The sequence below is a fragment of the Epinephelus fuscoguttatus genome, linkage group LG1 (assembly GCF_011397635.1).
Source record: "Epinephelus fuscoguttatus linkage group LG1, E.fuscoguttatus.final_Chr_v1".
Classification (NCBI taxonomy): Eukaryota; Metazoa; Chordata; class Actinopteri; order Perciformes; family Serranidae; genus Epinephelus; species Epinephelus fuscoguttatus.
In genome coordinates this window covers 28826251-28837992 of record NC_064752.1, presented here as the reverse complement: position 1 = coordinate 28837992, position 11742 = coordinate 28826251, and the positions used below count along the sequence as shown (strand labels likewise).

At 40.0% G+C, this 11742-nt stretch overlaps 2 protein-coding genes across 3 annotated transcripts; both read right to left on the bottom strand.

The window, feature by feature from the left end:
• Nucleotides 1–508: 508 nt before the first annotated feature.
• myl6 (myosin, light chain 6, alkali, smooth muscle and non-muscle) lies at nucleotides 509–4900 on the bottom strand. 2 transcript variants are annotated; one of them, XM_049583525.1, is made up of 7 exons: nucleotides 4790–4900; nucleotides 4443–4470; nucleotides 3237–3380; nucleotides 2403–2576; nucleotides 2121–2198; nucleotides 1923–1958; nucleotides 509–908 (listed from the first exon to the last, which is right to left on the bottom strand). In XM_049583525.1, exons 1-6 carry the CDS (start codon nucleotides 4790–4792, stop codon nucleotides 1930–1932), a joined length of 456 nt encoding a protein of 151 aa, XP_049439482.1. In that variant the 5' UTR covers nucleotides 4793–4900; the 3' UTR covers nucleotides 509–908; nucleotides 1923–1929. The 2 variants fall into 2 exon arrangements, with proteins under 2 accessions (XP_049439482.1, XP_049439491.1); XM_049583534.1 differs by lacking the exon at nucleotides 1923–1958.
• Nucleotides 4901–6363: 1463 nt separating this feature from the next.
• On the bottom strand, nucleotides 6364–10837 carry tsfm (Ts translation elongation factor, mitochondrial). Its single transcript, XM_049583501.1, has 6 exons — nucleotides 10713–10837; nucleotides 10228–10380; nucleotides 9977–10105; nucleotides 9740–9862; nucleotides 8737–8818; nucleotides 6364–6980 (listed from the first exon to the last, which is right to left on the bottom strand). Exons 1-6 carry the CDS (start codon nucleotides 10758–10760, stop codon nucleotides 6586–6588), a joined length of 930 nt encoding a protein of 309 aa, XP_049439458.1. The 5' UTR covers nucleotides 10761–10837; the 3' UTR covers nucleotides 6364–6585.
• Nucleotides 10838–11742: the final 905 nt, after the last annotated feature.

The following is an 11742-nucleotide window of genomic DNA, read 5'->3' as shown; positions in this document are numbered from 1 at the left end:
ACACATACTAACCAGTTGCCAACTGCTGGTGAGGACCATGTGATACAATCGAAAGCTCCAGAACACTCAAGTAAGTGGACCTTGAGTTCAGATTATTTTGTCAAGCTGTTAATCTGCTTTTTATCATGGTTTAATGTTGATTTAAGACATTGTATTTGAATGATGCCTCTTTTTTTCTTCATTTTTGCTGGGTATAGACATTTCAGTCAATATAGAGCACTTAAACCAAATATATTCTTGTGCGGGCCAACATATGTTCTAAGAGGCGGATCACTGTATCACAGCTGGAGCGATCCCATTGCAAGATGGTCGCTCGTTCTTTAATGTTTTACTGATCTTTTTCAGACATTTTAGTGTCATTTTGTCAAAATTTCACTGTTGATATTTTTTCCAACATGTTAATTTTTCCAATATTTTACTGATAATAATGTTTTTCTAATGTAATGCAATAGAAAATGTGTAATATCTCAAACCAAAAAGAAATATTTGATCCAAGCCAAAGACTCAGTCAGTTTGGAAACCATTTTATTCATTAGTGTTTAATGTAATATGTCCCATTATTATATCCATCCAAACAAAACGGTAACAACAACACTGATAGGTTGATTGAGAAGTACAGAACAGGTGACATAATCAAGGAGGCGTTACTGTCAGGGAGGTCCTGTGAGGCTCAATAGTGTTTGCAAAATGAGATGAAAGGGTTTCTTCACATCAGACAGAAAAGGCACTTTTTAAATAAAATAAAGATGTCCAAAAAAAGAGAGAAAAGAAAACACAGACTTGTTGGAGGTAGGAGGACGTGGATGACAGGGAGAGACAAGACAAAAAATACAAAAATATTCATGAGTAAAATCAAAGCTGGAAGTGTTTCTGAAATCCTCAACCGCTCATCACCATCCGGACGAGTTCTGTCACGACAGAGAGGGACAAACACAACATCAGCGTTAAATCTGGGCAGGAACAAACATCACATACAACATCTGTCAGCAGGGATACAAGCTCTGTCCTCACCAGCATAGAGGACAAAAATAAAACAGATCTGATTGACATTTGGTACAGTACTAAAAAATGAGAAACAACTGGGGGGAAAAAAGAGGGGAAGAACAGGAGGTCAGACTTCTGGAAAGATAACAAAAACATTCAGACATAAATACGAAGGTGTAGCATGGCCACAGAGCTGGCAGCAGCGTCCCAAGTAAGGCAACTGAAGGAGAACATTTAAGACATAATCAGCCCGTTTAACTAAATAAGCAGAGAATATGGTTAAGATTTGATGAGCTCTTGACACTCAGGTCAATGTAAGAAACCTACTTTTAAAGTCCATATTGACATGTTGTGATCAAAGATGAGATTCAAACTGTCTGCAACACTTTCACTGTCTCACTTTTTGTACACCTAGTGTCTGTAGGGCTTTTTTTTATTTCAAAGCCACAGAGGATGTGGATCACAGGAGAATAGAAACTGAATAGAAACATGCAGGGATGCTACAGCCAGGGGAGGCAAAGGGCCACTGCAGGAGAGAAAGGTTAAAAGGTCAACAAGCCAGAAAGACAAAAAGCAGAGAACAACACCAATGCTCAGAGGCCACAGAGCGATGAAAGTTCTCATATTACAGGGGCCACATTTTTCAAAGAATATGCACTTATAATTTCATGTATTTGTTTTGCTGTCACCGTTAGCATGACGCCATGGGTAACCCACTCTAGCTGATTTTTGGAACTAACCTAACATGTTTTGGGTGTGAGAAAGTTATCTAAACTGCTGCGCTGCACTGCCACTGCATGTTCAGACGTGCACAAACTGTCTCCCTTCCTCACTCACTATCCATACGTGAAAGTGAGGCCTCTGTGCAGTAGTGAGCTGTTTCTCTGTCTGAGTCAGGAGATCAGCAGTGAGGAAGACTTTCAAGGGTTTGCTCATACCCTCTGTTCAGCCGGACATGATGTGACGGACAAAGGCTGTGAGGCGGGAACATCATGTCAGTGAGCATGTGACACAAAGACACAATGACTCTTGTTGTTTTGTATTTCCATAACAGTGGTGTCACACATTTTCATGAGGCACAATGTACAGTATAGCCTTGATGGAGACTTCTGAGTCCACATGCTGTGCATTCTTACCTTCATAGTTAATGCAGCCGTTGGCGTCTTCATGTCCCGCTAAAAGAGTCTCCACTTCCTCCTCTGTCATTTTTTCACCTGGAACACAAAAAGAGATGCGATAAGAAAAGAAGAAAAGAAGCGACAATCTAAAAGAAGAGACAATACGTTTGTTTACACTGTTCTTGGCACAGAGAACGGCCTGAGGGGATTTTACTTTGCATGACGAGAAGACAGTCAGCTCAGCTGGATAAGGATTAATGACAAATCTTCTTTGTGTTTTGAAGGCTTTTGTGGACTTACCGAGTGTAGTGAGAACATGACGCAGCTCCGCTCCCATCACTGTACCGTTTCCCTCCTTGTCAAAGACACGCAGACCCTCTACGATATCCTCAAAGGAGCCCTGGTCCTTGTTCTTAGCAATGGCCTGAAGCATCGGCAGGAATTGTTCAAAATCCAGCATCTTGTAGTTCATCTCTGCGGGTCAGTCAATAACAATGGGGTCAAAAACCTCCAAAAGTGTTATGAAAAGGACAGATTTGTATGGATGTCAGGAAGCTGGCACAGGATTTAGAGAGTCTCTCTTCATTCACAGCATAGGGATATGTATCACATCACAGTCCATTTGCCATTGTTAATCTTCCACAGCAGTTTGTTCAGTGGAAGTTAGAGGGATACTTTGCCTGTTGTATCCTAACAGTGTGGGTAGTATGTGTAAATGAACTGTAGTTAACTTCCCTCCATCTTGCCAGCACCCAGATCTCTCTGCTCATGTCTCTGCTTATATCTGACTGACAGTGCGTTTCGCATCATCCAGCAGATTTTGGCTGGCTGTTGCTCGAACCACAGATTGTACTTCCACATATTCCTGCCACCACAGACACAAATAGTATAGTAGAGAATCAAGCTTAAGAGCCCCATCCCTCGCTTTCTCTCTCTCAAACTCAGATCAAACAGTTGTATTCTCATATCTGTACCCCAGACAAGACTGAAAAACAGCAGTTCGTCACATACTGATTCTCTGAGGTGGTAATGAGGGATTACATTGTACACACTTAACTGTTAGCCAGGGTAACAATGATGTAGTACGCTGAACTGATCTTTTTTTAAGTTATGGCTGGTGAATCAGAGACTTGCCTTCTAACTTGGGGTTTCCCAGGACCTTGAGCACCTCAGCATTGACAGGGTTCTGCCCAAGGGCCCGCATCACATCCCCACACTGGCTGTAGGTGATCTTCCCCTCACCCGTCCGGTCAAACAGAAGGAAGGCCTCCTTGAACTCTAATATGGAGACAGAGAGGTAGAACTCACATCCAGCTATGCAGCACGTTCATAAACATTACTCACAAATGCTGAGGATGCAAGCAAACACATGTGCATCACACCAAGGCTTAAAACACTACAGATGCTGCTGTATGTGTGTAATTAAAGTTGTTTGTGTAGAAGATCAGCTGATTCCTCTGCGCAAGTCGTTTTGACAGTAGACACATGCAATTAGGTCATTTTTCCAGTTGTTTGGCAGGAGCAGCTCCCAACACTGCTGCATAGGTAGGTGACACTGTTGTGACAAAAATGTATTATGCCAAAGTTCTGGGAACATGAACGTGATAAAACATAAACACTCTTTGAAGTACTGTGGCCTACTGATGATGCATTCACTTCATCAACAATGACACACAATGACACTGCCTGATAGTGCATTGGTAGCTTTAATGATTGGTTTTCCAGTCAGAGTATTACCTGAACAGACTTTCAAGGAAAGCCTGAAATATATGCTGTGTTTTGTTTAAACCGATCAACCAAACAATCTAAAAACTGGCCTACAGTGACTCGTGTCAGTGTCAGTGGGTGGGGGTTGTGGACGACTGAATGAGAGACGTCTGTCATGTTAAACAACACCACAGAGTAGCTGGTGACACCCCACCATACACCCCAATGCATACACTACTCTGCTAAAACACACCCTGTCTCTAAGATGACTGCTAATACCTATAATATATTTCGGCATCAGCATGCAGAAACACTAACATGCTTTACTACTTCATTTTTTGCAGGTTAGTATAACATTTTGTGGCACTCGTGATGAATTCAGATGTAATTTGTCGGGTGAAAAGCGTGAACAAACTAACACTGAACCTCACACAGTTAGAAAATGATGAGTTTATTGTATCTCAGTCTGTCAGCATGAGGTACCTGAAGAGGTCCGGTGGTTTGCAGAGACAACAGCCGAGCTACAGGGTCAGAATGACGCATTCACAAAGCTATTTCAAATATTACGACGATGTTCATATAACCGTAACCATTAAAAACAGAAAGACAATTGCTAATGAGATGTTGACTCACCCATGATCTGGTCCTCTGTGAAGTCAGACTGGTTCAGGCAGGGTTGGAAAAAAAAGCAGAGGGGAGTAACAGAGTGGCGTTAGTGTGATGTTCAAATGCTTCAAGTTAATCCTCCATCAATGCTAACGTACAGCTGGCTAAAGGCTTAACTGACGTTTAAGCTACACTGACTGGAGCAGGCCAGTAGAGATACGCAGCTAACGTTAGTTAGCTTAACGGTAACTGTGTTAACGGTACATGTTGTCAGAATATTTCAATGGAAAAAAAACAGCGCTTTCTTGTTTGTTATAAAAATATTAAAAGTATAATTGTGTAATAAATTAGCCTGAGACAACATCTTTACTCACCATGTCTGTTTGTGGTTGCTGCTGGACGACAGACGGGCGAGAGTCTAGTATCTTCTCTAAGCTAAAGTGGACGACACCGACTAGCTCGGCTAATGGCACATCCCTGATGATGTCACCTCAGCTTCAATAGCAACAGCCAATCACATGCCTCCATTTCACAGTCGCATTGCTCGCGGCGACATGCCACAGCCTCTCTATCATAGACATATATACATGTATATATGTCTATGCTCTCTATTATCCTGACTGAATAACTAACTACATTAATAGTAATAAGAAAAAGCCTCTACTAATAACAAACTCATAGCTGTAATTTTTGTGGGACATTTCCACGTGTGAGAATATTTAATAATCATATATAATTTACAGAACACATGATTTAAAATGAACCTTAAATAGGAATACCACAGAATCAATGTCATAGCTTCACACTGCAATTCTGTTGATCTTGATGGTTATCATTGTGACAGTACAATTCTTGGGCAAACCTACACTTAACAGGTGTTGCTATTTTGCCTTGTTCTCCTGTTCTGGTTTGTTTTGTTGTTGATTGCTACATATGATGTGCTGTTAAAAGGGTAGGTGTTATCAGCTGTAACTTCAGGCCACACCTTCTTTGGACTGCACAAGTGTCTATGTTAAATTACTTTATTGTAATGTTTTGCACTGTGCTTTTTCAGAATCTGCCATTTTCTGAGAGGCTGTGGCCTTATTTACATGTATCATTTGTTCCAGCCTCCATTGAGCTGTTGAACAATGTTAAAAACTAGTGCAATAGAGCAATGAGCAACGTGCATTAAACACACAGCACTTTAGCACTCAACTTTTTCTTGCACTTTAGACATCACTGTATGTTTCTGTGTTGTGATTGTTAAATGTAGTCCATGTCTGTTTTATGTGATAGAACTGTCCCTGTGATGATGTTATCTTGTCCTGTGAAGCAATGAAATGTAGCACTTTGCCAAAGATGAATTTCCCTTAGGGGACAATAAAGTTTACCTTACCGTACCGTATTTGTAAATTAATACATAATGTTCTTATTTCTATTTGCAGACCGAAACAAAAATTCTAATTCATGATGCAACACATTGCTCAAACTGTGGTAAAAGAGCTACAAGATAATGGTGTATGCATTTGCAATCTGTACTCAAACTGGTGTTTCTGCACTCAGGTGATGTCACTATGTTCAGAGGATAAGAAACAATGGTGACAGGAGCAATGAGTAGAGATCAGAGGGTGTTACAATAGGAGAGCACTGCAGCAAGGCCCACAACAAGAGGAGAATGTGAACAGCCTAAAGGTGAATATAATATTGAAACCCTCCAGTGTTTCTCTCAGTGAACCTATTTCACATTAAACTCTGATGGACAGCATATTCTATACTGGAAAAGTAGCAAGTGTGGGTAAAGATCTGATGTTATTGGCCTCAGGAAGGATTTTATCTCACAAAAAGAACAAAGAAAACATACAAAAAAGAAAATTATGACAGTAGGTTGGTGTGTGTCCGTGGGTTCCCTGATTGAAAGATGTTCATGTGGGTCTTATAATTCAAAATAGTAAGTAACATATGCAAATTAATCTGGACTTCCACAGAGAAAGAAAATAATTTTATTGTTGGACTTGTGACTTCATCAGGCACCACTGCAGGTAAACCTTCTGAACATATTCTGCTTTGCAATTCATGACGACACTGTGTGACTGTCTGGATGTTAAAGAATAAATGGGTAGCTGCATTTCATCTTCATATTACATTAAGACACATGTCAATTCCTTTTAAACTAATGGCTTCCCTCTCTTCACTTGGCATCTTCACTGGTCGTCTCACCACACTGAAATCGGACAAAGTCCAGCACTCGAGCATGTTGACCCCTCAGGAACTGTGCCACGGTCCTGCTGGGATCTCCCAGGAAGGTCTGAGGCAGCAGGCGTGTCTCACTTTCACCGCAAGGCAAGTCATCCATGTTGCCCAGGGAATCAGGGGCCTCTCCCACTATATGCTGTCCCAGCTTACGCCCTAGAACTTCCTGTTCTCCCTCTTTTCCACCCTGGAATACAACCAGGGAGCCATACCGACCCATAGCCACCTCAGTCTGGTCGCTCACACCACCATGTACGTATGAGCCGATGTGCCACTCAGCAGGGACACCCAATGTCACCGCCCGCCTCACCGACATGTTCTCACCGAGGCGACCTGAGAGGAAAGAGGGAAATATGTTTTATCAATGAATGGTGCGATTAAGTGATTTCAAGGTAATGGTATTTAATGGCATGTTTGATTTACTCTTAATGTCAGAATACTAGAAGTGTTTTCAACAATGACCAATTTTTTTAAGCTGCAATAGCTGAACTTTTTCCCCACTTGGGGGCAGCAGAAACGAGTTGTGGGAAAAAAACCCACTGACATATTACTTTTTACAGTTTTCCCCCATTGATTAAACATGTTTTCTTAAAGAATGGCTCCGTTTGTCAAAGCTTAATTTCTCTAAACACAAAACTCCAAAAATCTTTTGCAAAATGAAACACTGCATTCAAAACCATGTTCTCTCCTCTTGAAATTGATTGTTTCCAACATACAGTTCACACAGCTATCAAATGAACGTCTCAAAACAGTTTGCAATTTTATAGTACAAAGTCTACACAGCATAAAGATTGTGATTACATTGTAAAATAGTATTGTTAATATATCATATACAGTAAATATCACATTGACACAATCATTGTGTCACTACAGGACACACATTTGTCTGTCCAATGAGCTCCAACTCAGCTAAACTCACAACCCAGCTTCCCGGAGTCATACTGTAAACCTGTAGTTGACACTGCAACATCATTAGATTATTCTGGGAATACACAAATATTTATAGGGCCTCTTTAAGTGATTGGAGTGTTTTGCTAAATAAGTGTGAACAGGTGAGACATGAGTGAGACCAGCTGGTGATTTAGCATGTGGCATTTTGAAGGTTAGTGTTTTCCAGGTGAACCAAGTATGTTAAAATGATGAGATTTGTGCTCAGACTTTTGCAACAATGTGATTTGGAATCTCTGTTTAAGTGAAAACAATGGGATTGTGCTGAGAGGTTAGCAGTCTGGAGTCCTGCTGTTGAGAATTGTGCGCAGAGTTTCATTTGTTGTGTGTATACAATAGGAAAAAAACTAAGCTGATTTGCAGCTGCTTATTGAAACATCCAACAGATATGAAAAAATGTAAGCAGTAATTTGTGTCCACTTGATGAATGTAAGTCCAATATTCACTCTCTTTTACAGTAGCTGTTTTTGGTCTTTACCAACTCCTGAGGGAAGTATCTGACTCTTTAGCTGCTTAATGCTCTGCTGTGGTAACCAGCTAGTCTCTAAATGTGTCTGTCTGTTGTTTAATGCAGTTTTTTGTTACTGAAGTCAGTATCTCTGTGAACATGTCAGCATACAATAACTCAGGTCAGTTTACAGTAGATAAACATGATGTGGAATTACCAGCTCTCCCATATACAGAATGTTTAATCCCTTGTGCCATAATGACGGGTTGTTTCATTACTTCTAGTATGTTGATTAAATATTGCAGTGAGGTCATGGCTCAACTGAAGACTTCACCAACTAACTTTACAAATGTTTGTCTGTAACTGTATGGAATACATGCTAAATGTAGGTGCATATGTTGAACCTCTCATGCTCTTTGGTTGTTATAACATATCCAGAATCACATGTTTCTGCCCAGCTAGGTTTTGAACCAAAATCATGCATGAAAACGAATGTAGTCAACATCAACTTTAAAATAGAAATGTGTGTTGCACTGTCATAATCTAATCTAATCTAATCTAAGTTAAACAAAAATCATAAAATGCTGGTAGAAGGAGCACAAGAGTGTTTCAGATCACACCAGCTGTGTTTTAGAGATAACCTGAGCAATGTCACTTCAAGAAAAAAACAAAAAACAACAGTTTCTTACTGACCTATCGTGAGAGCCACCTTGTCAGCAAGTGAAACTCCTTCATCCATACAGAGTTTGTTTAACTCCTCACCTACCAGGACACTCTGAAAACAAATGTAGTACGTTAGCAGAATCAAAGCACAGCAAAGGAACTGGCCCAGTGCATTCTGACATCCTGCAGTAACTTCGGTGCATACAGCTGTGTGCAGCCATATAGTGTTACACTGACCTCTATAAGACTAATATACAATAAATGTGAAAGCGTGGGTAATACTTTAACTCCCCCCAGTTATCATTTAAAAACAGAAGAAACTGTTTATAAACACACCAAGGAAAGAAAAGCCAGCAGATGACTGACTGCAGTTCAGTTTGAACTAAATGAACTTGTCCAGCTCAGATTAATAACATCATAGTGTGTGCATGTCCTATGATTTCAATGCAAATCCATGACGACAGAAACAAAAAAAAAGCTCTGATCATGTAGTTTTATGACCACTGGATGCATCTAATAATCAATTATTATAAGTAATGTCACAGCTTAATTAACAAATATTGAGCTGTACAGTGTGAATGTTGAGCCTGCAATTGTGTAAATGATCAACAGGCCTTTTTCACATCAGATATTCTACCTTGTCATAGCAGGAAAAGCTTGACTTTCTTTAACTTAATCCCATTTACAATGGATTGGTTATATTCTAAGCTATGACAGTGTGATTAAGAGCCAACATGTATTATACCAGGACCGTGAAGCCAAAGCAGTTAAATGGAAATCAGAAATCGTTAAACTCATCATTTACACCAGTGTTTTCCCCAATGTTTACTACTCCTGTTTAAAAGGCTTTCTACATTGAGTTGGCTGTACTGGCATGTAAAGTCAGATCAGTGTAGCCGCACACTTAATGTGCCTTTTCACATATTTAGAGAAAATTACATTAAACCATATAATGGGAACTTGCAGCTTGCAGCTCTACAGTGAACAGAGACGTTGTTGTAGTATAACTCCTGATGTCAGTCTGTGGTTTTACCTTCATATATCCTTTCTGGCTTTGGGTTCTATTCTGGTGGTGAGCCAGAGTAGCAAACGCCACATCCTTGACCAGCTGTTGGAACTTCTCATTACGAGCAACAAAGTCTGTCTCACAGTTAACCTGCATCAAGAGGACAAGAGGAGAGACAACGGTTATTACTGAATGTCAACAAACGGGAAAGTGATCAACTGAAATAGTGATGCTGGTTATTAATCCCTGTGCTGCCAGCCTTACCTCCACCATGACAGCAGCCTTTTCTCCTATAAACAGGCCAATCAGGCCTTCTTTGGCTTTGCGACCCTCCAGCTTGTTTGCTTTGCTCCAGCCCTCCTTCTGTGCCTGCTCATGTAGCCAGCTCTCTGCCTGGAGGATCAGAAAAATACATTAGCAACACAGCAGTTTGTTTCAGCAGTCACGACATAGATATATTGTTCTCCCACATCTGTATTATGAGTGCAGATAGAGAGGTTGAGAGAGGGGGTTACCTGTGTTATGTCATTATCAAACTTCTCCAGAGCTTTCTTGCAGTTAATGAAAGTGTAGCCGGTGCTTTTCCTTAATTTCATCAGAAGGGCTTTGTCTGCTGCCAGAAGGTGACAACCTGTGTGTAACGACTGGACATGCTGGCTTATGCTGACCTGAGGATAACAGAGAAGAGAAGGTGTAACACACAGAGCATAGTACAACTTTAAAACCCTGTGACGCAGGCTTACTTTGTCTTAAGTAGAGGGTCGCATGCACCAAAACGACGTCACGACAAAAGTCATTTTTAGGATAAATATTCTACACACATATACAGACACAATTACATCGAACAAAAATGAGGAAGGTAACTTATTGAACTGACCGGTAACGCAGAGCTACTGAATCATAAAGCAAGGAAGCTAACGTTAATAAGTTAGCTCGCGACAGCTCGAGCCTCGGGTCAAATATTAAAAACATGACTGCGTGAAAAGCTTAATGGTCTCACCTTTGCAACGTCTCTGGTAATTGTTCTGAATAAAGATGATAGAGACATCTTTGGACCCTACAGGACTGAACTGACTTACGAAAGCTCGAATGTCATTGAACTCCACACGCTGTGTAAGGCAACCGTGTAGGGACAAAAAGACTCTACGTAAGGTTACTTAGAGCTGCGCAGCGCCCCCTACAGTGCGGGAGTACAGCTGCGTTTTCAAACCCTTTGCAGATCGCTACCCTCAACATTCATGTTGATATTGTCAGTGATGGAATTTAACTTTGTACATTTACACTATACTCGCGATTTTGATGTGCCTGTGCTTAAGATGACTATTCCCTTTTTGCTACTTTATACTTGTACTTGACTTTACTTTGAATAGCCAATATTGTCCTGTTTATTCCACAAAATTTATATTCTGACAATACTAGTTACTTTGCATGTTCAGATTATTAATGTAAAATGTAAATAAACGTCTCTATATTTTTTTTAATATTTAATGACTGCTTTAATTACTTATGGAGTATGTTTACATTACAGTATACATTGTAGTATGTGGTATTGTTAGTTCTTTTACTTCAGTAAAATGTCTACGCACTTCTCTCCCCACTGCATATTCTGTTAATAGATTGCAGGATTTTAACTTCAAAAGTTGGTATTTCTGTTCATTTTATTCCAAAAGTAAAAATCTAAATGACTTCAGACCTTAGTTATCAAAATGTATCTGACAGTAACTTGATCTGTTGTCCATACCAATGGTTTTGAAACTTTTTGGCCCCAAGGCACACCAAAGTGCGAGCCAAAATCTCAAGGCACACCTGTGTTTATATCTGTGCACAACAGACTCTATGTTAGTCTTATCAGGACACAAATGTTTGTTTTTATTTACTAATATCAATTAACAATTGACAACCAACCACTACTCATGAAATATTTGTTAACACAATGATTCAAGAATTCATTTTTAAATGTATAAAATCACGTCAAAGCACCAATAACACATCAATTTAAATGAAATCTGATTTAATTGCATTGTTTACTT

Bases quoted from the DNA above. Each gene is read 5' to 3' on its own strand.
- myl6 (XM_049583525.1), bottom strand. The intron at 2,199-2,402 runs GTAAGTCCACAA...TTTGTGTTCCAG, and splicing joins TCATGTTCTCACTACACTCG to GTGAAAAAATGACAGAGGAG. The intron at 1,959-2,120 runs GTAAGAATGCAC...CCCGCCTCACAG, and splicing joins CGGCTGCATTAACTATGAAG to CCTTTGTCCGTCACATCATG.
- tsfm (XM_049583501.1), bottom strand. From the start codon at position 10,760: ATGTCTCTATCATCTTTATTCAGAACAATTACCAGAGACGTTGCAAAG. The intron at 10,381-10,712 runs GTGAGACCATTA...TGTTATCCTCAG, and splicing joins TTACCAGAGACGTTGCAAAG to GTCAGCATAAGCCAGCATGT. The intron at 8,819-9,739 runs GTAAAACCACAG...ATTTGTTTTCAG, and splicing joins GCCAGAAAGGATATATGAAG to AGTGTCCTGGTAGGTGAGGA.